Here is a 27,597-nt window from a genome sequence, read left to right as displayed (position 1 = left end):
ATTGTTTGTATTTGGACACTGGCAGCAGACTTCATTACCTTAACATTCTTGACCAAAGTTTCTGAGGCAAAGGACAGGCCTTTGGTGTGGACTGAGTCCACTGGAGTGGTGTGGACTGAGATACTAGACTTCAAGGTTAGGGGACATTTTTAAAGCTTTTCAAATAGGTTCTTATGACTGCACACCTATGTAAGGAGAAGGAATAAAGTGGTCTTTGACTTTTGTTGTGGAAGAAGCGAGTAGAATTTAGGAGGAAAAGACTGAGCAGAATAATTCTGTACTTAGGTTTGGGACTTCATTTTATTCTTTCTCTTCCAATACCATGCGAGCTACGGTGGCTCTTTTCATGCTCGGTAGGTGGCTTTCATACACAGTAAACATCCAGTATTTTTTAATGTTTTCATAGGATTACATAAGGTAATCAGTCCCTCGAGGTAACGACTCATAACTTTGAGTTGAATATATATACCCAAGATTAATGTGAGGGATCAGTCTCTGGGTCAGAGACCCAGTAGAAGAAAAATTGGGCCAGTGGAGGGGGACAATGTTGTGCTCCTCTACATTCCTATCTGCCACAGAAGGTGAAAATGAACTGGCTTCTGATTTTACCCAAGTACCCAGGATCGCTTGGCACCCCAGATTAAGAAGGGATATCTGCCAATAGCTTTCTCTCTTTTCCTCTTTCCAGAGGAAAGTAAGTAGGCCGAAGTTGAAACAGGTACTTTGCACATTAATTTATTCAGATAAATTAATTTGTTCCATGATTCCATATTGGGCATCTGCTATGGGCAAGGTGCTGGTAGTACAGATGTGGCCCATACAACAAACAAAAGAGTCATGCTTTCAATAAACTAAGGGAAAATTGAGACTCTACCTCCAACCAAATTCATTCTCCTTGTTCTTCACTGTGGTTCTCACTTCTGCCAAATGATCCACGATCAGACTTTTGAAAGAAGTTGCAATAGGCATACTGAACCATTTCTCCTTGATAAGAAAATTGGCCTAGTTCTTTTATCAGTGCATCAAGAATTAAGTTCAGCTACAGAGTAGCTGTAACCTGTCCATAAATAAAAACTGCTTAATAGTTTTATTCCTCAGCCCCATTTCTATGGTCTGCCATAGTTTAATCATGCTTTTTGAGCTTTCTCAGAGCATGTCTATTTTTATTTATTTATTTGCTTAGTTTTTTTTTTTTAATTTTTATGATTGTATTTTAACCAGTTTGTTTGGATAAGACAGTCGTGCATGTTTCTATTCATATATCTATTTAATAACACTGACCAAAAATGTATACTGTATTATGGTCCTGGATTTCTGGGTCTGTTTTGGTAAAATAAGGAGACTTTAAATATAGCTCCTCCTAAAATTAAATTATGACACTAGATTTGACATCTCTTTGGACATCATTTGTAAAGATTCTTATACGAAAACAAACAGGGTTTACTTTGTTTTTGTTTTTTTTTTTTTAATTTTTTTTTTTCAACGTTTATTTATTTTTGGGACAGAGAGAGACAGAGCATGAACGGGGGAGGGGCAGAGAGAGAGGGAGACACAGAATCAGAAACAGGCTCCAGGCTCTGAGCCATCAGCCCAGAGCCTGACGCGGGGCTCGAACTCACGGACTGCGAGATCGTGACCTGGCTGAAGTCGGACGCTTAACCGACTGCGCCACCCAGGCGCCCCAAACAGGGTTTACTTTGAATCTTACCCAAGAATAATCTCCACTGAAATATTTCAATGTTTGTACTAAATTAAATAATATTATAATCAGAGTTTTCTTTTGGCTATCTAGAATTAGTAGGAGAGGAGGAAACATTTGCAATAGAAATCAAATAGTATGAAACTATTGAATGCTACTTGATTTTTATAGATATTTCAATTAATTTACTAACCTGACTTGCTCAAAAGCCAACCACTTTGCCTAGAAATGTATTTTGCCATTTCAATGGCAGTTTGACAAATTATTTTCAAGTTTTTAGCTCCTGTTTTCCCTATCCCATATCTATACACTGAAATTTTAATCATCATAAATTATTATAAATTATCATATTTCAGGTGAATTTAATCATTATTTGACAATACTATATACACTAGTCTGAATCGAGCAACTGAATTCAAATTCCTTCTTACAATTTATTGTATGAATTAAATAATATTAATTGAGTCTTCTGGGGGGGATGTTTTCAGATTTTGATAAATAAACATAAATGGAAACATTTCTTCAAAATATAATATTGTGGCATTTCATCCAGCGTAACTAATGTATCCTACAAAGAAGTTAAGACAACTTTTCTCTGCATATAATTTTTCCCCCAAATTTTAAGGGTTTTCACAATTTTGGATAAAATTTTGAGTAAAGTGAAACATTTGCAGTTAGCATGATTTAGGTCAAGTCAGTGCATTCATTCTGTTTCTTGCAGTGTTTCTCCTCTATCAACTTTTCAGTTTTGGTTTTCTCTTCATCTCTTTTCTTCTATAATCCGGATCCCAGAAATATTTTATGTGTAAGAACTCAGGTACATAGTAGTTGTAACCTACCTTCTAGTCTTAAATACTAAATTTTCAGCATGTTTTATTCAGACAAGTTGACTAAGACTTGCACAAAGATGAGTGTGAAATAACACTTGCCTAAAATGCTGATAAATAATTATTTCCTGACATAATTCAATAAGGTTAAATGGACAAAAAGCAATCTTTGGAGAGGGAAATAAAAAAGAAAACTTGTTGTATTATTAAATCTATTGATCTAGCACAGTGCCATGAAGAGACCTTAAATGACCACCTGCAAGTATTTGTTGACTGATGATCAATCGGGAACACTCCAGAGTCACATTTAATTTGCAGTTAAAAATGCAGCAGAAAATTATTCTTTAACACACTTTAACAATTAATTTACAATCGGGAGTATTGTCCCTAAAATTGTGTTGTTAGTTTCTGGTACTTTTAACGGTAGGTCAATGACAATGGCTAAACTATAATACTGTTCAATTGAATATAGCCTTAAATTGAGAAATGATTTAGAATGTGCCACTGTGTTCATCAATAAGGCCAAGCTAATGACTACATTTGTCCTTGAAGCACCAGTTAAAAATGTCAAAAGGTCATTCTGGTCTTTAACAAATTAAGAAAAATATGTATCCTCTTATATAGAGAATTTTCTGCTAATGCGGGTCCTGTTTATGTCTGCGGTTCTAAATTCATGTCACGGTATCTCAAAGAACTGTGGATGATAGAGAAACTAAATCATTTCGGTTGCATTATGCTGAAAGGGCATCTGGAGTCTAAATTAGCACAGGGTGGCCCAGAACTAGGCTAATGATTAGCCCACTCTGGTGTCCTCTTTTTAAAAGTGGGGAGATCATTCCAGAGCAAGTATATGCCTTTAACTCTGGGTGGAGGATAACAGATCAAGTGACTCTCTACTGATTTGTAGCAATTTCTTGGCCATAAGCATAACAATAAAGGGGTCACATGGTCCCTTAATTTTTAGAATGGGGACACAAGTAGCCCTATGAGAATGCATGTAAAATACTTAAAGGAGTAACTGAAGGCACTTAAGTTTCAACCAACATTTCCACACTCTTATTCAGGGTAAGAAAATGATGATTATGATAATCTGCTTGCAAATCTCTAAAAAAAATTACCTATAGACAACGATAAGGTAGATTTGTACACAAATACCAAGTCCACATGGCTATAGTCATGCAGATGTTGAGTCCCACACCTGTCAAAAATACACAAAAGAGGGGTGCCTGGGTGGCTTAGTTGGCTGAGTCTCAGACTCTGGATTCTGGCTCAGGACATGATTCCAGGGTCGCGGGATCAAGCCCTGCATCTGGCTCCACGCTGAGGGTGAAGCCTGCTTAAGATTCTCTCTCCCTCCCTCCCTCTCTCTTTCTCTCTCTCTCTCTCTCAAAATAAATAAATAAACATTTTAAAAATACACAAAAGAAAAACCTAGTGCTTCTTTCCACATTCTTTAAAATTTTTTCATTGATGTTAGGCTGCTAACATTATGTGTGTCTATTCCTGTTTGTGGTTCTGTTTCTCTGTTTCTGTCGATGCTTTTTTGATGTCAAAAACCTGCTCCATTTCTGAACTGTAGTGTATAGAACAGTGTGTGGTCCTTGCACCAACAGATTCAGCCATTCCCTAGGAAATGGCTAGAAATTCAAATTCTCTGGCACCTCCCCAGATCGAGTAAATTAAAGAGCCCAGCAATCTGTGTTTAAACAAACCTTCCGGATAATTCTGACGCATGCTTAAGTTTGAGAACAGCTGATATAAAAAACATGAGCCAGCTTCAGCAGATAGTAAATACCTATTCAATACCCACTTCTCCAGATTCCATGCAATCCCATGAACTGTATGCAATTCGTTCCAATTTGCAAATGAGGAAACCAAGACTCAGGAATTACAAATCACTTATTAAAAGTCATTTTGATGGCTAAGTAACAAGGCTGAGATGCTAAGCCAAGTTCTTCTGCTCTTTTAGAGCCACTTCCCTCTCATTTATACTTCTTCCATTAATTTCGTCACATAAAATATGACTTTGATGTTCCCTTTAAAATTCTGTGTGGATGTGTGTCTGAAATTGCTGGCTGCCTCATTGTGCGTGTGTGTGTGTGTGTGTGTGTGTGTGTGTGTGTGTGTGTGCGTGATTGAGAGACAGACAGACAGATGGTGGAAGGCAGGGTGGAGAGAAATGAAATGAGAATATAAGTAGGCAATACAAAAAATAAAAGTAGTATCACAAATGTTGCTGTCCAGTTACCCTCCATTTACAGCATTAGAAACATTTTGACATTCTTTCAAGACAGTTAAGCTAGAGTCTAGATGCACTTTTTGATATTGTTGAATCAAGTGAATATGCAATTCCAAACAGGGCTACTTAAGCTAAGAGCCATACCCCTCAGCTATGTGCTTTTCTTTCCCAGTCTTCAAAAACATATTCTCTTCTTCCTTTTTGCATTCACCACTCATAGACTATTTGGCAGGGCATAGGCTACCCATGAATTTGGTAACAGTTTTCTACTCATAATTTCTGTGAAACTTTTTGAGCTCATGTAATTGAAGCAAACAAACAGCATCAAATGCTGTTAAAGGTGATAAGACAGATTTTATTCAGACTACTGTAGTAAGGGAGGGAGATTACAATATTAACTGAGCTCAACTCCAACTAAGCCAAAGATGAATGAGGTTTCTAAGGGAGAACAAAGGATTATGAGACTGGAGGAGGTGAGAAAAAAGAGAAGAGTCTACATGGAAGTGAAAAATTATAGAAGGGAATAAGTAGAGAATCACTGAAAATAGTCTGGGAAGGTAGGTTTGGACAACGTATGATTTGAAGCTGGATAGAATTGTGTTTTCTTAAGTAAAGACTCAGCATAGGACCCGAGGTCACCTTTAAGGACAGAGCCTATTGCAGGTGGAAGGCAGGCTTAAGTGTGGTCAAGTCTCTTTGCAAAGTGTTCAGGGAAGATCCTTTGTGCTCTGTGAGAGCAGCAGTTACATAATGTGTTGAGGTTTCAATTAATTTAACTTTCACATTAAAGAGAAATGAAAACATTATTTGAAATATTTTTAATTATTACGATGGAAACTAATTAGCTTTGAAAACTGCTAGGTATTTTTTCTGGACATAATCTTATGAGCCTAGAATCTATTGGACTTCCTAGATGTAAAGTAGCATTTCACTGTCAAAAACCATGAGTGGAATCATGTTTTCAAGAAATTAAAGAGTGTAAATGAACTACCAGCTGAAATAATAATTGCTGTATAATTTTTGCAACCTTGGTAATTATGAAGCAAAATTATACCCCATTAGATTGTTGGCAAATTATCACAATTTTTATAACATAAGAAAATTATATTTGTTTTATCATAAATATAAAAGATAAAACTAACAATTTGTTCTAAATATAAGCCTAAATATTATCATGTTTCCCCAGAATTTTGCACATTTGTATAGAACTTCACTCTCTGGAATGTAAGAAAGAATGTATCAAAAAGAGATTCTAGGATTTCTACACAAAACCTCATATCCTGTACTCAGAAAAAAACACCATCAAAACCTGCTCATAATTTTGACTCAATTCTAACCAGACCTCATATTAATTTATCAGCTTATTTTAATGGAGGTACTCATAAGCTCCTTAGAGCATCCTACTTTCACAGCAGAGGAAGTCATTAGAGATAATGTCATCAAGAAAAACATTAAATTTTGATTAGTAATCTCCATATATGAACAAAAAAGTGAATGAACTTGAAGATGAAGGTGCCAAATTATTTTTTAATAAAGTCTAAAAAGCTATAAAACTTTAATTACCTAGAAAATTAATCTATATAAAAATTAATCTCTTTGTGTTAACTAATCGGTATGCGTCTCTAAAATACCTTTTGAAATCTAAAAATCAAGTGTCTGCTAGAATATGGAGAAAAGTATTCAAAACAGATAAAACAGTCTTTATTACTGCCTTTTTTATTTTGCTATTTTTAACTTTATTCAACAAAACCTGATTTAGTGGAAAGAGAATGGGCCTTGGATCCAAACATTGAACCCACCCTACCCCAGGTGAGTGTGTGTTCACCAACTGATTGAATTTCTCCAAGGCCCAATTTCAACATGTACAGAAAATAATGCTTAGCTGATACGTTTTGTGAGACTGAGATATGAATATTAAAAGTATATGATACAAGACAGTCATTCTGTATTAGTTCTTGATTTTTATACCATTACTCTCTTCCAATTCAACTTACCCCAACCGGTGCTTTTCTTAACCAAGAAAGCTGCCTTGAGACCTCATGCTCTAGATAGCCTTTCTGATCCATGTCTGACACCCCTTTTCTCACAATTTTAATAATGACTAGTTGAAGAGCCATACATATATTAAGAAAGTTTAAAGGAGTTTCAGATTTGTAATAATTGCCTATAAATAACAAATATTTATATTTTGCAATCCACTGACTTTTCCTTTGAAGTATACACATTTTGGCATTTCCTTTTACTTCCATTTTCATTTTATTTGGATGTAGAGTTATTAATTTATCTCAAGGATTTACAAATTTTACTATACTATCGAAAGAAAAAAATTCTGTATTTAATGAATGCTGAGTTTTCCTTTATTCAGCTAGTTGCTGGACTGCCCACTCATTGATTCATTATGATTCATTCAATAAAAATATATTGAGCTCATATTATGAACCATGTATGTATGCCCTGTTCTAATTAAAAAAAAAAAAAATGAACATCACTGCGATTTCTATGGTTCTTTGAGAAAGATACACTACGGAGATACGACTCACAGGTGATTCTCAAGACCGCAGATGGAGCCATTTAGCCCCATACTCTAGGGTATGGCCACACAATCTCTGAGGTGTATAGGGTAAATGTGATAACAACTCCAGAAAGTCAGAGTCGGGAGTACAGGCCTTTTTATATTAGTATATAATTAGAAATTATAATTAGGATATATTATATTATATTATATTATATTATATTATATTATATTATATTATATTATATTACATTATATTATATTATATTATTTGGGACACTTGACAACAATCATGAGAAAGATTTAGTTTAGAGAAGTTAGGATTTGTTTACTACACTATACTAATTATAATATGTTTCAGTACATTGTCTAAAACTATCAAACATTATAATTTTGAGTAAAATGTTCGGAGCGAAATAACAGATATGACAGATTCTGGATTCGTGAGGCTCTGACATTTATGGAGGTGCTTCCAAGTTTCACAACAAAGTTTTTCAAAAGTACATTCTTCACCCAGGAGAGCACCACTGCTACTCAATAACATACAATCTATACTTGTATCGAGAGTGGTCCCCACAAAGTACAATTGGTGGAGAGAGTCAACCATAGCTCAAATACACACTGAAACCCTCTCCCTCCCCCATGCCTTTCTTTACTCATTCACTTCTCTCCACACAGATTATTCTCCTCGACTTTTCAAATTCTTACCTACTAAAATCCTATCCCTGAAAGATTCACCCAAAACATCAACCATCTTCTTCAGGACAACATTTTATTATTTAAAATCATGACAATGTATTTTCTCTCTCATATGGCACTTAAAACATTCTCCTTGTATTGTAATTACTTTAATTATTTGTGTCCTTATTCTACCCAGGTTTAAAACTCCTTGATGGTAAAGATTGTGTCTTGTCTTTGCCTCCTCCATAGTGAGAGATAACATAAATCCTACACAGTGTTGCTTAATAGGTATTAGCCAAATTAATTTACTCAAATAATCTCTAGGATTCCTTTATATATTCACGTTCTCTTTATTTAGGAGAGAATAACGGAATTTTGCATTTATTTTTATATCTAGTTTTCCCCTTGTCTGTACCAATTTTATTAAAGTTTTACTTGCCTTTTACTTTCTCCTACTTTTTAAAGTTGCCTCTTACTTTTAAAAAAATGTTTAAGGAGAAAGTTACCATGATGGCCAATAGCTTGTTTATTCTAATAGCCCCAAAAGAGAAGTATTCTTGGTCCAACCTGATTGCTGGGGAGAAAATCAGTCAGATGCTTCTCTTCTGGAGAAGGATGAAAAGCATAAACTGGAAGAGAAACTTGTGAATGGCCCTCCTCAGATTAACTACCCAATGATTCATCAAAACATAACTCATGCCTTGGCAAGTTAAAAGAAAAGATGATTTACATGAAAATTGTGACTTCTAGGTTATTTCCATTTGGACTTCATCAGTTTGCAAAATCCTCCCCATTACTATGGTGATGTTCCATTCTTTGGTAGAATCTGCTCATCAACAGGAGCTGATTTATGTCACAATCACTTGTAATGTCAATAATCAAACTTCATCATGTAGGATTTTAAGTATAATTCACAATAAACTTTACAGATTGCTATTATTTACTTACATGAATTTGAATTTGCCAAATACCGGCTTTTTCTAATACGGTTTTTAAGTAATATATTTTTATATAAAATACTTCCTATTTTCCAGAATACAGCATTGTTGATACCTTGAGCCTTATTAACTCCCTAATCTCACTTCTTATGACTTTCTGCCTTGCTCCTTGTTCTCTAGTTGGTAAATCAAACTTATGATTTTTCTGGAAAACACCATACTGTTTTCACCTTAATGAATGCTTTTGTTCATGTCTTCCCACCTTTCCCCTGAATGCCTCTTGTGCAACCTTCAAAACTCAGTTCAAGTCTCATCTCCAAAGAGGAAGTCTGCCTTGGAGCCACAGCCAATATGAGCCACGTTTATTTTTGCCTCTTTTGTCTTCCATCTTAGCTCTCACTATCACTTAATATGTTTTATTGTAATTCCCTGTGTGTTTGTCTTTTACTCCCAGTAGAGCACAGATTTTGATTGAGGAGGAGGGATTTTAGATTTTGATTGATTCATTTGACTTTATGTTCCCATTTCCTACAAGAGTGCCCTTCTCCTCATAGGTCTTCCTATGTTCTGAATTAAACTGTCCCGAAGCTCTTAAACAGATTTAGAAAACCACTTGGGATATTCATCTTTTAAGAGACATCAAAACTGATGTTGTTACAACAAATTTCACTACAAGAATATGTCTTTAAATTAAAAAAAAAAACAGCTGACCTATATGAATGGGAAATATAATTTGTGTTCCCTTTCATTGATGATATAATTTTTAGGTGTTAGTTTCTTTGAGTAACAAAACAGTACTTTATAACTTTTGAGATAATTGTATGCTCATATAAGTTGTTAAGAAATACAGAACAATTTGTATGTCTTTCACTTACTTTCCCTTAGGAGGTCATCCTTTAATTGGCATTGAATTTTGAACCAAAAGACACTAAGTTATTAGTCTAACAACCATAAAGCAAAATTCTGGTTCTCCTTTGCAAAAATACTTTTTTTTTCTTTTTAGTGTTTATTTATTTTTGAGAGAGAGACAGAGAGACAGAGTATGAGCAGGGGAGGGGCACAGAGAGAGGGAGACACAGAATCCGAAGAAGGATCCAGGCCCTGAGCTGTCAGCACAGAGCCCAACGCAGGGCTCAGACCCGTGAACCATGAGATCGTGACCTGAGCCAAAGTCTGATGCTTAACTGACTGAGCCACCCAGGCGCCCTGCAAAAATACTTTTTTATTGGAAGACTTGATCATTCTCACCAAAGAACATAGAACACTGGAGAGATTTTTTATGAAAAATGGACAAGTCCTCTAGACTTGAGCCCCTCAGAAAGTCACTTCCGTATTAACAGATATTCATAGTAAAGACAGTCATTGTTCATTACCACAAAATTATCAGATTATAATTTGCTGGCATATGTTATACCATAAAAGTTCTTTTTCAGAATTTGAAAGACCCTTAAATCATCTAGTTCTTCCCACTTTGTATTTTGAAGCATAGTGAACCTTTTCACACTAGTCTTAACTGGTTACAGAGTGGGGAAAATGGTTCATTGACTGAATGGATTCTTTCAATATCGAGATTCTATTTTGTGCACAGCAGAAAAACCCAGGGGTTTCCAAGCTAAATATGATATATCATGTGCAGTGCATGCTCAAAAGTGATTGGTCAAGGATTTGGTAACATTTGTCTCACGTTTCTCCTTTTGTCAACTCAGTCTGTTACTATAGATTAACCCCACTACATCTTGTTCACCTTCAAAAATCCTGCTTTACTCTTTGCTTCAATCTTTCATTCTAACAATTTCCAGTTACAAAAGCACATATAGGGAACACCTTGCAATTTACTGACAGTGCTTACTTGTTTCTTAGGCAAAGTAAATACTGGCCTAAATATTTTGCCCCAGAATTCAACCTCCTGCCTCACTCTGTATCTTCTGCTTGTGACATAAAGTATATTAGATTCCCTTCCCTGATACTTAGACATTTTCCTCTGTGGCATGCCTATTAAAGACTATTATCTTGATGAGTCATTTTGTCAGATGGTTTTCCAACAGGATTCCCTTGAGACAATGGGAAAGAGAGGGGAGATATGATGGAGAGACAAGTAGTCAGAGATGGAGAGAAATAGTTTGAAAGCCAGAAGCTTAGGTATTGGAGCCATCATTACTGACCTGTGTCACCTCATCATCTTGTATCAGTTATATAATCTCATATCCTCTGGTTTTTTTCATCTGTAATTAAGAGCAATGCCCATCTTAGAGGACTGTTGTGAGAATTAAAGAAATAAACTATAAGAAAATATTTTAAAATATGCAAATAAGTGAGTGTATTTGTTTGTACCTTGAGGGCAACTAGCTGCATAAGGAAACAGGATACTAAAAATACAGATACGGTCTCCTTCACCCTTTGTAACCTATCCTTGGTTTGAGCTTGCCAACTGAGATTTATTTCACCCTATTATTGAGGGAGTGTGTTGTGTTAGGTCAGAGGCTTCCTACAAGATACATGGAAAGAATGATTCATTCATGGCATGTAGTCTAGCTCTCTGCTTTTGTCAACTTTGCAGTGGGGGAACTCAAACATTTCTATTGGTCTCCACATGGCTGGTCCACCTAGGACAGATGAGGAAGAAAGAAGGTATTCATGTCTTAAGAACAAGCCACTCTTCCCCTACGGGAAGGTATATGTATAAACACCCAATTTGTTGAGCACATTTAGAACGGCATTTCTTATGACAGTTGATACATAATAAATGATAACGTATAATCACCTTTCAGATTTTATGGGCTAAGCCAATGGGAATTTGTATGTTCTGTCCAGGATTTACACAGTTTGGTGAAGGAGGAGTTCCAAAATCTATTAAGTGTGAGAGGAAATTTATTTTCTTTAATAATATTTAAGGAGGCACTAAAGCTCTAGCTGTAGGCAAGTTCTAATTATTTTATACGTACCAGCTCATTTATTCCTCACAACACGACTAGGAAGGAGGTACTATCGTGTTGCCCATTTTACAAATGAAATGTAAACACAAGCAGTTCAGTGACTTCTCCTGTGGTCATTCACCAGTAAATGTAAAGCCATATTCAAACCCAGACACTCTGGATCCAGAAGCCTTTGCTATTCACCTGAGTAAGCTTTTCCGAGTTCTAGAATAAGAAGTAGTCTTAGCACCTGAGGGTTTCTTAACCTAAAATAGATTTGGGGTAAAATATCAAATGCTCTCCCTTTAGTTACCTACATACTTTTCAGAGAAAATTACCTTTAGATGCACCAACCAAAATATGTGTATGAGGACAAAAGTTCTCTTGTCTATCAGTTACAAAAACCTTCAGCGTTCCATTCTTTTTAGGGGGGAAAAAGCCTTTAAAAATGCTGATGAATACTGGATATTCTCCCAACTCAGAGTAGTGATTTTGCCATTTTACAGATAATGTGGATGTTGGGATCAGTCTTTCTGTATCTCAGAATGTCAACACATTTTCCGAAACTGAATTTATCAGTTAAGTGTAGCCAAGAGATTTAGTTTATCTGAGTATCCTACAATGGAGAAATAGTTTACCACTGTTTTTACAGATTGAGGTAAATCTGACATATTATTGACATATGCTATGGATTTAATTTAATACCATAGTACAGATGTGTGTTCTGATAAGTTTTTTGTGAAATCTAGGCTACGATAGAGTTGTTTCAATATTTATGGGGTTGAAAATGTAGAGTTAGCAAAGGAAGTATTTTAATTAAAACAACATTTTTCCTTATATGCTCAGAATAAAAATAGGGGAATTCTTTTAAAGACTTACTATTTTTTCAATATAACTCCTCAGTTTTTAGGCACATTGAAAGAGGTTTGGGTTTTTTTTTCCCCAGTTTTTTAAATCTACTAATTAAAAAAAATTTTTTTTCAACGTTTATTTATTTTTGGGACAGAGAGAGACAGAGCATGAATGGGGGAGGGGCAGAGAGAGAGGGAGACACAGAATCGGAAACAGGCTCCAGGCTCTGAGCCATCAGCCCAGAGCCTGACGCGGGGCTCGAACTCACGGACCGCGAGATCGTGACCTGGCTGAAGTCAGACGCTTAACCGACTGCGCCACCCAGGCGCCCCAAAATCTACTAATTTTAGAACGATCAGAAATTAAAACTCAGTAGGTCTTCTGATTTTCTTTCTTTCACCTAAATTTATGCGACTCTTTAAGTTTAGCTATTGTTGTTTTTTGTGTGTTTGTTTTTTCCATTGTATGGTTTAGGTATCCTGGAGATAACTTCAGTGGAAATCGGAGTTGTTGCCGTCAAAGCCATTAACAGCAACTATTATTTAGCCATGAACAAGAAGGGGAAACTCTATGGCTCAGTAAGTATTCTGCTTTAATTTTCCAAGTCCGCTGTAGTAAATCATTACCAGAGTTTTGGAATGTTTCCCTCAGACATTGAAGAGCTTTGTTATCATTCTATTGCTAGTAAATAGAGCCACAGTGGGCTGGTCACCAGAGTTTCAAGGGCTGGCAAAGCGGCTCTTGCAACTCTGTAATTTCCTCTGTTGTTCACCCATCAGTCTACCACACAAGCTGTTACTGGCATTCGTCAGTCTATGCTCTGAACTGTTAAAGGGTCAGACTCTCACGGAAGCATCTGGTCAGATTGGCACGGGTGCTGCAGACAACTTGGAGAAGAATCATTGAAAACAAAGATCTTAAATTAAGGAGGAAATCATATACTGTGTTTTAGAGCTGGTATTTTGTATTCTTTTAAAATATGAGATGGGGAGACAGATTAAGAAATTTACTATTTGTGTGCCGTTCAATCAACTCCATATTTTTATTTATGTGGGCGACAATCATTAATTCAATGATGGAGCTGGAATCCAGCCAATGCTTTGAGTACATATATCTCTGGTGTTTCATAGCAAGTATTAAGGACTATCACTTCAAAATGTGTAAATAACCTTATTTTGTTGGTTAGCATAAGGATGATGGTAGTGGCTGCGTAGAGCCAGCAGGTCCCAAACTTCAGTATGCATCACAATCACCAGGAAGATTAAATCACATTTCTAGATTTTTTGATACACTAAAGCTGTGGTAAGGTCTAGGAATTTGCATTTCTTTTTCTTTTCTTTCTTTATTTTCTTTCCTTCCTTCCTTCCTTCCTTCCTTCCTTCCTTCCTTCCTTCCTTTCTTTTGAGAGAGAGAGAAAGAGAGAAAGCGAGAACAAGCAGACAAGCAGAGGACGGGAAAAGGAAGAGGGACAGAGAGAGAATCTCAAGCAGATTCCACTCCCAGTGCAGAGCCTGATGCAGGGCTCAATCCCACAAACCGTGAGATCATGACCTAGCTGAAATCAAGAGTCAGACACTTAACCGACTGAACCACCCAGGCACCTCAAGAAATGGATAATTCTTAAATGAACAGTGTCATCAAAATATTTACTACTTCTCTCATTTCCCCACTTTTTTCTTCTGTCCCAACACAGCTCATGTACTGTGCCTATGATGCTTCTTGAACTCTAAGATGTGTGAATTATCTTGTCCCATCTCTGTATCTAAAGTAGACGCCCACTTTCTAGCATAGCACCCCCTTTTACTTATCTGCAATAGGATTCATCGGAAAAAGCTCTCATTACTGTGTTTAGTGTTTACTATCTTCCCCCAATTTATTGTAAACTTCAATTGGGCAGGGTCTGCCTTGTCCTGCACTATACCCTCAGCACGCAGTCCATCCAGAGCACAAAGTCATAAATGCATAAACCTAACCACCTCTCCTAGCAGCTCATCCCATCGGAGGCTGTACTCTCCACTTTCAGCCCATTTCAGAAAGAAGTCCATTTTCTAACCACAGTGCATTTGGTTTGCAATTTTCCATTACCACCAGGAAGAGTAAACTATGATGGCTTCAAATTAAATGAAAAATCTACTCAAACTGAATGTCCCTCTCAGGGTGGACTAGGACTAGGAATTTTGCACTGAAGGGTATGCCATCAAAATTCATGAGGACATACCTAATATAATTCTGTATATCAGTGGCAATGCTTATAAATACCTGTCATCTTTTTTTCAGGTGATCTCCATTGATGCCAGAAACCTTCTTGAAAATATTAGGCCAACACTCAGAGTGATTAACTAAACCAGCTCTTTATTCTATTCTGTATTGAATATTTTCCTCTGTTCCCTTTTGGGAAATGTATGTCTCTCTTATATTTACATTATTCCTTCTCTGAATAATGCATCTATGGTATTCTTGGTTTCCACATGACTGACAGAATTAGGTTAACTAGAAAATGGTGTTTAAATAAAACAGGCTCTCATCCAGCCTGATTTGAGGACCAAAGAAATTTATGAGGCATCCTGAGGAAGTTTAAAACCTTTCTCTAAACTACCAAAACCCTACTTTTGAGATCTTGCTCTAGCCTAGACTTTTTTTTTTTTAAACTTTAATACTGATGATTCGCCTAAATGCTGTAAACACATAGATTCCTAGGTCCCTCCTCCAGAGATTCTGATATATTTGAGCTAAAGTGTAAATATCAAAAAACACTTGAGATTAGGAGTCTGCCACAGGTATACCTCACTTTAAGAGACATTGCTCTATAAATTTATATTGGGGAGACAAAATAACTACACATCCACTGCTCTTTTCTATATACAGCTCTGTTGCGAATATGAAGTCATCTCGGGGCACCTGGGTGGTTCAGTCAGCTAAGTGCACCCAACTCTTGATTTCGGCTCAGGTCATGATTTCACGGCTTCATGGGTTTGAGCCCCGCGTTGGGCTCTGCGATGATGGCATGAAGCCTGCTTCGGATTCTCTGTCTCTCCATCTCTCTCTGCCCCTCCCCGACTTGCACTGTCTCTGTCTCTCTCAAAAGGAATAAATTTTAAAAAATAAAAATAAAAAAATAAAGTCATCCCAAAAACCTCAGTCCTCCCACAGCCTCTAAACTGCGCCCCCTTTATTAGAATGAATATAACTATGTTAAAAAATCATCTCTGCTTTGAAAGCCACATAGCTTTAGACAAACTAAGATGAATAAATGGGAAAAAAAAACATAGGAAGGACTTAAATTCCTTTCTAATGCAGAATTTTTGTCACATTAAAATATTTACCTTAAATAATTTACCGATTTTCCTCTTACTTTCAACCAAATGAACCATTTGAATCTTACACTTCAATATTACGTTATAGAAGAGAAGCACATTGGATAAATAAATTCCAGGAAACAAAGCTTAAACTAGAAACATGAACATAATATATACCTGTTTGTGATGGTTCTGATAATGTTCAAAATTAGGATCCAGTTCACAGAAACCTGAATATTTAAACATACACACGTTCAGGAGTTAAGAATTTAGTAACTTTTTTTTTTTAATCCCGAGGTGAGAAAAACTGTTTGAACTGCCCGGTAGAGGCCAACGAAAGATGCCTATAATACCCTTGGCTTGGATTGGAAAAGGTAGAACCAGAAGAGCAAAAGCTCCAATTCTTTAGCTTCTTACCTGCTTTAGTGTGAGTGTAAGGGAAGAGGGACATTTCCAAAGCCAGAGTTTTGAGATTAGTGAGGTACCTCCTCTACATCAGTAACTCCAGAGTGAGACACTGGATCTATGGAATGAAGGAAAATCAATTCTTGTCCCAAAGACCCCTTAAAAACACATGGTCACCTATAACAAAGCCAAAGGACTGTGACAACTGAGTGGAATTTCTGAGGGTCAAAGTCTCAGGTTTATACAATATACACAGTGATCAGTCACCATGTTTGTAATTTCTTTGATATGGTAATTCACAAAGCAAGGCATTTCATGTCCTAATTTTCAATCATTCCTAGAGCTCAGAGTAAAATCTGTTAAAATTCCAGGTTATGGAGAAATCTAGTATTTTTAAGAAAGGAAGGCATCCCTCCACCCCTCCCTGGCCTCTTGATTATCTAGAACTATTATGATTTTCCTATAAGATCTGTTTTCTTACCAACATGGATGTATTTATTATGGATTTACAGGCAAAGTCTGCAAACTTGAGAAACACAGGTTTTTCTGTAATTCTATTTTTCCGATGAGACCCCATGGTCCTTACTCTGAAAACAGGATTGTAACACTATTGTTTGTCATTGGTTCTTCACAAATACCACCAGTAGAATCTTTGCTCTCGACAATCATTCTAGGCACTTAAACCATGTCATATTCAAAACACACTAGCGTTTTAAAGGGACCCTAATATGTTTATGATGGTCAATTAAAATGAATCATGAGCCTTCAAACACAGAATCTGCTTTGTGGTTGAGTTTTACTCTGCTGTTGTTGATAATGTGCCTTAAGTGCACAACTTAGGTACAAATGGTAACAGCAAAGAAAGCTCTTGAACTGGAGTTCTCCGGATGGTTTGTGTCAAATGGAATGAAGTATCATCATCACAGAAATAAAAGATTCTATTTTTCACTTGCAGAAAGAATTTAACAATGACTGTAAGCTGAAGGAGAGGATAGAGGAAAACGGATACAATACGTATGCATCCTTTAACTGGCAGCACAATGGAAGGCAAATGTATGTGGCACTGAATGGAAAAGGAGCTCCCAGGAGAGGACAGAAAACACGAAGGAAAAACACCTCAGCTCATTTTCTTCCAATGGTGGTCCACTCATAGAGGAAGGAATGTTTGTGGACACAGCAGAACTAAAGGCCCTTTCGCCAGGACTAGTCGGTATTCTTCATGAAGACAGTAGCTCAAAAGGCAAAGACACATTGCAGATGTCTGCCTGCTTGCAAGAAAGGAAGTCTTTGAAGGTTTTGTACTCACTGCTGACATATGATGTTCTTTTAATTAGTTCTGTGTCATGCCTTATAATCGAGATAATAGGCAGATTAAATGGGATGGAAGTTATTCCTAAGTGAACGACACTGTGGCTGGGTTTTTGGTTACGTTTTTGTTTATGTTCTTGTTTTTGAACCTCTGAGATAGAACTTAAAGGACATGGAACAATCTGTTGAATGATCTTCGGGAAAGCTATTTATGGAATACGAACTCGTATCAAAAACTTTCATTGCTCATTCAAGCCTAGTGATTCAATGAGCAGTAGGACATGCAAGCATTTACTGGAAAGCACTTGGGTCATATCATATGCACAACCAAAGGAGCTTTGGGCGTGGCATCACGGAAGAATTGGATAAGATTTAAAAATGTAAACATGTTAGCGTAAAACTGTTCTAACAAAACAAATAGTATGGTATGCTTGTGCATTCTGCCTTCATCCCTTTCTATTTCTTTCTAAGTTATTTATTTAATAGGATGTTAAATATCTTTTGGGGTTTTAAAGAGTATCCACAGCAGCTGCCCTCTGATTTACCTTTTCTTTTTCTTCAGCACACCCCATGCATGTTCATGACAAAGTGTTTTTAAAACTTGGCAAACGCTTAAGACTAGGAGAGGAGCTAGGGAAGGAGGGTGAGAGCCCCGTGTAATATCAGTTAACTTAATATCACTTCTGCAACAAGAAGAATCAACAGTAAATATGACAGTGCTGGGGCATGGCTTGATGAGACATATCTGCCATCATTTAGAAAGAGCTATCACTCCTAAGGCTTCCTTTCATAAAAAATAGACCAGAACGCCAAATTCTTTTCTCTCAGTATATCGATGGGTCTCCAATACAAAAAGAAGGAAAATTGTGAAGTAAATTTTAGTAGCCTAGCCTCATTATTTGCTAATGATTTTTTTTGCCATGGCTCACAGTAGTAAGTGATGAAGAGGCTGTCTGCATATATAAGAACCCTTTGTAAGTCCCACATAGCACATCTCCCCCAAAGGAATTATCAAGGAATTTGAAGTGCAACCCTTCCAGGGGCTTAAACTGAGCAAATATATCCTGGTATATGTCTAATCACATACGGAAACCTGTTCCAGCTGTATGGCCTAGTCATTACAAAACCAAATAAAACTTATTTTCTGTAAATTTAAAGAGCTTTGGAAGATTCCATAATGTAACCATATCAAAATTCATTTTGTTAGAGCAGGCATAGAAAACAATACATAGGAATATACCAGTCATCGTCACATTGTATTCCACTAAATAAACACATAAGCCTTATTTGCAGTGTCTGTAGTGATTTTAAAAGAAAAGTGTAGAAAAATACTATTTGTTTTAAATACTTTAAATCATAACTATAAGATTATATTGATGCTGCGGTTTTATCTTCATATTTCTTGTTTTGAAAAGGTCTGTTTATTTTTATTGTTCAGACACAGCATTTTGGTACAAGGGAAAGACTCACTAAATGTCTTTTTACTAAAGTTTAACCTCTAGAAAGGCTGGTGTTTTGTGATCCTCTCTTACAACTTCATTGTGTCGATACTTAACCAGCACGTCCAGTTAATCTGTTACTTAAGAATTAGTTTTATTAAGACATTTTCCCATGAAGTTATTCCATTACAGGTCTTTATTTTTTTCATTCCTTAAAAAAGTTGGAATTTCAAAAGATATGCATTTGAGGCAGAGTGTTTTGGCTTATGGCTAAAGTTGCATTTCATAGCATTTGGCTTCCAACTTGCTTCTTGACAAATCAGATTCTAAAAATGTTTAATTTTTGTGGTTGGAATCTGTATGTTAAAATATAATTGGTAACTGAGTCTGAGAGTTGTAATGTAATGTATTGCTATCAGAACTAGATTATCTTTGTTCTTTTATTTTAAATAATAATTGCACCTGACACATGAACACGGACCACCCAAAACCAAAATTAAACGTTTGGTAAGACAAATACAGTATTAGATGACTACACTAACAGCAAACAGGGCACAAACTGGATTCGTATTTCACATAGCCATTTAGATTACCAAGGAGACTATGTGTAAACAGGCATCATTATTGCACTCGAAACACTAAAACAGCTTCTAGCAAAATGTATCAAAGCTTGCAGAAGCCAAAAATAGAAAACATATCCCTCACCTCCCCCCCAACACACACACACACACACACACACACACACACACACACACACAGAGATAAGAACAGAAACAGTATGGTAAGGAGTAAGGAGATTCTCCTGCATTTAAAAATGGCATCTTTGCTTGATAATTGAGACAGAATTCTGGTCCCCTCTGCAGCTGGATTGTGCTACTGAAGAAAAAGCAGTTCCAGTCCGGAATATTATATGTTAAAAAGAAATCATCATGATTTGGGGAGCTCAGCCTCTGTGGGAAGTGTGGCCCCTGGCCATGATGTCAAAGCGTGTCAGCCACAAATGTATGTCCCCATCTGAGTGTTGGTTCGGAGAAGACTCCTCACAAAGATATAGAATCCCTTCCTCCTCCTACCTCCCAAAAGGCTGAACAGTGTATAGTATGTTACATTTAAGTAAATCAATAAAAATGCTGGGAAAAGAAAACAGAAATATTGTCCTTGTTTGTTTTATTAGCCTATACCTAACTATACCTGGGAATAGAAAGAGAGGCTCTAGTGTTCTGTGCATGGCAGGATGTGGTTAAATGCCCCACAGTCCCAAACAACAACAAAAGAAAAACATCACTCAAACATTTGTAAGTTTTCTTTAATGTTTTACATGTGTGAGTCAGCTATCCTTACTCTAATAACAACCAAATGCTTTGGATTTTTCCTAAGTATTCAGGTCCACCTAATTTACACAGTGGATAAAGAAGGATGAATTGAAAACAAGGATGGCTTGTGAAACAATGAAAGACTTTTGGAGGAAAGCCAGGAGGCTGCAAAATCTGATTTCAAGGGGAGAGAATAGGCCAATGAATTTGATTTGAGAAGTAGACACAGAAAAGCATATAATTATGCAAGGTGTGTCCGGGACCCAAGAAAAGTTATGGACACTATCTAAATTGGCCAGCATGAATACTGCACAGTGCCAATAATTTGGACATTGTTCATTCAGGATTTATGATTATTCAGCAAAAATAAAATTTACCCTTTCCTTATCAGTGAAGGCATTAGCTGTTCCAAACTTTGCTTAAAAAAGTTAACTGTAGGAAACCATGAAATACTTACAATACCTCGTGCATTAGAAGTAACCCATTTACATGCAAACAAATACCATGTTGAATAAGAATTCTTGTCTATTTCACTTGACAGAACTTTTCCAACTTAAAGCAGTAAGGAAAAAAGAGGAGTATTTTGGAAGCGTACTGGAAAGAAAAGGACAAGTCTGAGTTCCACTGGAACTGGGATATGAGGCAACTAAGCTCCGCCTCCTCACAGCCACTCATTTCCTCTTACCTCAGACTGGCTTTTTTTGCTGGGCTACTTACTGCTTGCCACCGATTTCCATCCTTCCAACTCTGAAACCGCAAATCTCTTTTTCTCAAGATCTCCAAGTGCAAATACACTAGGTGTGACTGTTACTGGCCAGGTGTGGAGAGCATCACAACCTCTAGAGCAAACAGTCTGGCATGGGGACCGGCCAAGTGTCAAGCACATGACCACAGAGCTGCAAGGTGCCGCTTCTGCCCACAACTGGAAGTAATGAAGAACAGTGTACCAAGGAAAGGGCAGAGTGCTGGACAGGTGCAAAACCCAAAACGGTTCTTAGTTATATCAGTGAGACCACTGACCTAATCATGTATCTCTTTTTAAAACATAGATCTTTTAATCTTATATTTTTCACTAATTCTAATTAGCCTTCATCTAATTTGTTCAAATCAGAGACATCTCAAGATTGTTTTTCTTTTATGCATCTTTTATAATGGAAAGATTATATTTGTTTTGCTTTGTTCTAAAGCCAAGAGAAGGACCCTGAATGTAGCCAGGATCACTGTAATTCTGTAAACTTTACGGAATAATAACAGATGAACGAAAGTTTTCACTAAGTCAAAAGGTAATTCTTCTACTCAATACCAGCCTCTATCATAATAACAAGAAAAGTTATTTAACTCAAGAGTATATCCCAGTATTTTCAAGTCTATCAACATGTAGAAAAAATTTGCAACTCAAATGCCATTCGTTATTTAAAATATGGAATAAAAAGGAGAGAAAAATAAAAAAACCTGCTTTATATCTTTTACTACATCTTTTATACATTCACTATGAGCCAAAAGAAAACCTTATAACATGCATTTCTCTCTTTTGCTGATTAGAATAAAACACAGAATGTCCTTGCAAGGGACTAATCTACTGAAAAACACCTTTACAAACACTATGTATTCATTAAAATGGAATAATCATGATCAAACTAATGAGATCAAAGGAACTGGTCTCATTCCTAAGTGGCTATTAATGAATATTCCCATGTGGCTGCTCCGTGATAGCAGCTAAGGGCAACAATTCCATACTCAAAGAGAAAAGCCATATGTCAACCATATATGCATGTGGCACGTATTATCTTACACATTTTTATTATCCCCCATAAAAGAGCCTATATTCATTTTTTAATACAGGCCATTGCATCCTCTAGAGATGAGCACAGGCAAATGAAGAATCAAAACATCCCATGTTCCTCATTACAACTGTAAATTGAACATATGCCTTCGTACAACTTAGGCAGTGACCCCAGCTACAGAGTAACCAACTACAGTCAGGTCTTAACCCTCCTAAGGGTTTGTTTTTAATTACCTTATATACATCCTAAATGACTAAATAATCTTACAATTTTCTAAATTAGTTATCATTTCTGTGCTCAATTTAAGCTGCTGACAATGCAAAGATTCCTAGGTCTTTCAAGGAGCAGTAAATTAAAATCAGTGTTTCATAGGTATTATTTTAAAAACCAACAACAACAAAGACTGCCTTTTATGGTTACAGCAGATATTCAGGTGAGAGGTCACTTATCAATGCAACATTAAAAATGTTTTAACATCTGCTAAACACCAGACTTTTCAATATCCATTTTTTTCAGTGACATGATCAATATATTCAGACACTAATAGTATTTCAGCCAATATCTGTAAAACTGATATGAGAAAAAAATCTGTATTTAGGGAGCTTTGCAACGAACAAAACACTGAAAAATGGTATTGCAAATAAGCAAAGATGCAAATAATATCTTATTTACTTTCCTAATAAATTGATATTAAATGTAAAATGCATTGTATCCTCATGCAGGAAACAAATGAAATTTAATAATATTTAATAATTTTTTTAGGTCCGATTACATAATGTTCCTTCTCATCCTACCCCAGGGAAGTTTTGCATTCCATCCTCTAAAATCTCCTAAGAAACACTCAAATCCCCACATTTCAACTGCAACATTTTCTCTCTTTCCTCATTTTTAACTCCAGGTGATATCAAATAGCTATGTGAAATCGACTTCCCTGTTAGACTCATAAGAAAAGACAGACTTTATATCCATACCTACCTTCAGCTGCTTCAAACAAGTAAAGACTCCACAATAATAATGTTAGTAGAGATTGTTGGAGGCCTCTAATATTGAGTGCTCGGAATTGTTACATTCTCCTTTCTGGTCATTATTATTCCTATTTCTCTCTATGGTTATAAATATTCCCTAGTGATAAAAATTAGTGGTTCCTAATCATTTAAATTACTCATCTCTACTTTTAAGAATAAAAGAAAAACAATTTAAACATAGGACCTACTAGGAGCTGTAGTCCTAACTGCCAGTATTTTAGGATATAGTCCTATTAAATAAATGGGTGATGGGTACTAAGGAGGGCACCTGTGTTGAGCACTGGGTGTTATATGTAAGTCATGAATCACTAAAACTAGAGTGGACCTCTAACCTAGCATGACTTGTGTCCTGATAAAAACAGGAAACTTGTGGGGCGCCTGGGTGGCGCAGTCGGTTAAGCGTCCGACTTCAGCCAGGTCACGATCTCGCGGTCCGTGAGTTCGAGCCCCGCATCGGGCTCTGGGCTGATGGCTCAGAGCCTGGAGCCTGTTTCCGATTCTGTGTCTCCCTCTCTCTCTGCCCCTCCCCCGTTCATGCTCTGTCTCTCTCTGTCCCAAAAATAAATAAACGTTGAAAAAAAAATTTAAAAAAAAAAAAAAAAAAAAAAAAACAGGAAACTTGGACACAGACATGCACTCAGGGAGAACACCATACAAACGCAAAGACAGGGACTGGGTGATGAGTCTATAAGCCAGGCAACACCAACAATTTCCAGTAAACCACCAAAAGCTCTCCACTCTCACAGGCCTTAGAAGGAACCAACCCTCCCAATACCTTGATTTCAGACTTCTAGCATTCAGCCAAGTGAGACAATGAAATTCTGTTGTTTAATCCACCAAGTTTATAATACTTTGTTACGGTAGCTCTAGGAAACTAATACAGAGTCCATAACTTAAGACCCACAGAAATCAGGAGGATGTTTGACACATTGGGAATCATAATGCTTTCATGTCAGTACATAGAATTGTTTGACATCAACCGTCATATCAAACAACCTGTAACACACTCCTAAGCCATGTCCCTGAGAAGTCCAATGTACAGTTTTGCTCAATAAATCTATACTTATGCCATAAATTTTTGGAGTGTCCCCACAATCATGTTATACTTTCCCCACAAATTTTGTGGTTTCTTAATGACCCCAAATATGATAGATTCAAAAACCTACACTTGACCCAAATCTCAAAATGGTAGTTAGATGAATTTGATGTAACCAGAAAATTTAGTGGGAAACAGACATACTTTGGGGAGTTCTAATTTTTTTTAAATCTTGACCTTCCTTGTTTACTAGAGGAACAACAAAAAACAATCAAATTAGTACGTAAAGTATAAATCTACATATGGTAGCCTCCACTAATTTCTGACAATTTTATGAATTAGCATCTCCATTATTTTATGTAAAATATTTACAATAGACTACAACGAAGACGTGACGATAACATAATGGAATTGGCTAATATATTAAAATGTATACGTCTAATGAATATTGCTCACTTCAGAGAACATTAGGAGACCATATTTATAATATTCTTCATCCTAGAAATCAAATGTTCTCAGCTCCTACCTCCTTTTCAAAGCACTGATTTGATGCCGGGGACTTTCTGGTTCCATCCCATCCATAGTAGTTCATACCAAAGATGGGCACCTGTGCTCACACTCATTTACAATCCTAGCTTTTATCGTTTTAGTCTTAATTTCCCCAGTAGAATTACACAATTAGCTTTTGAGTCCGAATACATTACTGAACTTGTTTCTATGATCCTACTGTTGTGCAACCATAAGATGGATGGCTAATAAGGGCCATCTTCAAAAACTTTAGTAAATCCATCCAGAACCAAAAATGTATAAAACAATGAAATGCTTGTGTTATGTACTCAAAAACTACAAGGATCTTCTGTAAATATAGTCGCATTTGCCAAACCGTTTCTCCTAATTTGTTTATTCCTCCTCCTTTGATCATTTCCCATCTGAACGTCCATCTTCTTTTGTACAACTAGTAATCAAATAAGCAAGAAGCTAGCAGGCCTTCAACAAAACAGACATCTGCTAGGCAAATAAAATAACTCCAGGATAATCCAATGCTGAGTCAGTGCTGCATTTAACCACAAGAAAACTCAACATTCAAAATATCACAGGTTGGTTCCGGGACACAACATAATACCATCACTGGAAGGTTTGTCCAAGATTTGTCTCCTATATCAAATGCAGTAAAATAGCTGAAAGGTTGAGCTCTGTCATTCGGCTCTTCCCCTAATTTTATAAAGGATAAGACTGAGGTTCATTTTCCTTACCAGAGCTCCGTGCTAGGTAATGAATGCAGGTCTCCTGATGCCAAAATCACTCTTCCTTCCATTAGATGAGAACTTTGCCAAACAAATAAATAAATAGAGAACCACACCATTTACAGTCCAAGGTTGTTGTTTTTTTTCAATGTACGTCTAAGGATAATGAAGGTGTTTCCTGTAGTGATACATCTCCTCTTATGGATGATTTTTTGAGAGGAATAGTATATATACTTTGAATCAGAGAGATAGAATTTTTTTTAATGTTTATTTATTTTTGAGAGAGAGAGAGAGAGAGAGCGCATGCGCAAGTGAGCAAGCCTGAGTGGGGAAGGGACAGAGAGAGAGGGAGACACAGAATCTGAAGCAAGCTCCAGGCTCTGAGCTGTCAGCACAGAACCCGACGTGGGACTTGAACTCACGGATCGCAAGGTCATGACCTGAGCCAAAATCAGATGCTTAACTGACTGAGCCACCCAGGTGCTCCAGAGATACAATTTTTAATCTTAGCTCTGCCATTCTGTAGCAGTGTAAACTTAAAAAAGTTACCCCACTTAAGATAAAAATGAATGAACAAAAAAAACTTGAATAATTCCTAATGTTGGGAAAGATCATATTTGTTAACTGTTTTGTGTAATGACTGGTAAGCAATAAGTACTCAATACATGTTGGTTTTTTGCCCTCTCGTTGGTCAACTGTTAATATTTATGAAACGTGTCCCAATGTGCTAAAATAATGACTGGGTCAAAATCTCTACATTACTCAGGAGGTTACTTCAACACACAGACTCCAGGTTTAACTTATGATTCTTCCTTTCTTCAAATCTTTTTCTGACCATTGAGTAGATCATCACTGTATATTAAAATCAGCTTCTCCAGCACTGTTGATGACTGGGCTCTGGGCCAGCTTGTGAGGAAGTACTGTGGTTCTGAAGTACGATTTTCTCACCTGAATAAAACGGGCTTTCTGAGGCACTGGAGCAAAGGAGGCACAGATAATATGAAAAGAACGTAAGCATGGACATAGCTTTCTTCAGATATAGAGGTGACATTGTCTGTGGAAAGTTTGGTTTGAGAACAAGAGGGATCGACGTTTTAAAATATTCACTTGGAAGGAAGAATAAACACTATGAGCGCAAGGGTTTCTAGAGAAATTATAGAGGTTTTCGTTTAGCAGTGTTTTAGCAGTATTTCAGCTTCCCTCTCCCTCCCAACTAATACAAGCCTCACTTTCATAGAAAGTGAAAGTGACAACTATTCAGCCCACAGTAAATAGTAAATATGCTCTTTGCAGGACCGAGGCACTCATTCCCTGGGTGCTAAAGGCAAGTTGCATGCTCCCCCTGCCGCCTGCTGTGGCAGTCACATCAATGCAGGTATTAAAGCCTTGCCCCCTTGCTCAATTGGGCATAAAGCTCATCCCTTATTTGACGGGTCATCCCCGTGGGATCAGCTGAGACATCTCTTGTGACTTCATCTCAGATCAACTTTTTTCGCTCTGCCTACAGCTGTTAGCTTCACCTCTCACAGGTGTTCGTTCCAAGAGCACTCCCCCATAAACTTCCTACATGCAAACCTCCATCACAGAGTCCGTTTCTCTTGGAACTAGATCGAAGACAGCCTGTAAGTGTAGTTTGTTTGTTTTTAAGGTAGGGACTATTTGACAAAACTGTAGCAAAATGACTACCCCTTCTTCTGAACGATGGTTGCCTCAGTTTTAACTTAAACAGCATGTGAGTTTAAGAAGTCCACCAGAGAAACCTAAGGATGCACAACACTTCCTAGGAATAAATTGATGCGGGAAGCAGCAATGTTTAGGACTAGCATGGAGAGAGCCAGTAGCATAAGAGATTGGGAATGGGTTTGCCAATCCAGTTGCAGGATATGAACTAGAGGTCAATGGGCAATAAGCTAAGCGCAAAGCCATACAAGGGCAAAATGGCAATTGTCTAAAAGTCTTTCCTTTTTATTTTTTGACAGAACCCGCAGAGAGAAGTTATGGTAGATGCGGTTCTATTGTGGAAAACCTAAGGATTAAAAAAGTATACTCAGGCATTTTAATCTTTTTTTAGTGTTTATTTAGAGAGA

At 36.8% G+C, this 27,597-nt stretch overlaps 1 protein-coding gene across 1 annotated transcript in view; it reads left to right on the top strand.

Moving 5' to 3' along the window:
• Window positions 1–18,955, top strand: part of FGF10 (fibroblast growth factor 10) — an 82,321-nt gene extending 63,366 nt beyond the window's left edge. Inside the window, exons 2-3 of the mRNA XM_086678455.1 lie at window positions 13,135–13,238; window positions 17,317–18,955. Of these exons, the coding sequence (XP_086534581.1) occupies window positions 13,135–13,238; window positions 17,317–17,514 (302 nt within the window). The 3' untranslated portion in view covers window positions 17,515–18,955. The remainder of the gene's footprint in view (window positions 1–13,134; window positions 13,239–17,316) is intronic.
• Window positions 18,956–27,597: the final 8,642 nt, after the last annotated feature.

Source organism: Puma concolor, chromosome A1 (assembly GCF_028749965.1).
Source record: "Puma concolor isolate L17-30 chromosome A1, mPumCon1.1.hap2, whole genome shotgun sequence".
Classification (NCBI taxonomy): domain Eukaryota; kingdom Metazoa; phylum Chordata; class Mammalia; order Carnivora; family Felidae; genus Puma; species Puma concolor.
The sequence above is the reverse complement of the archived record's forward strand: the minus strand, read 5'-3'. Positions and strand labels throughout refer to the sequence as shown.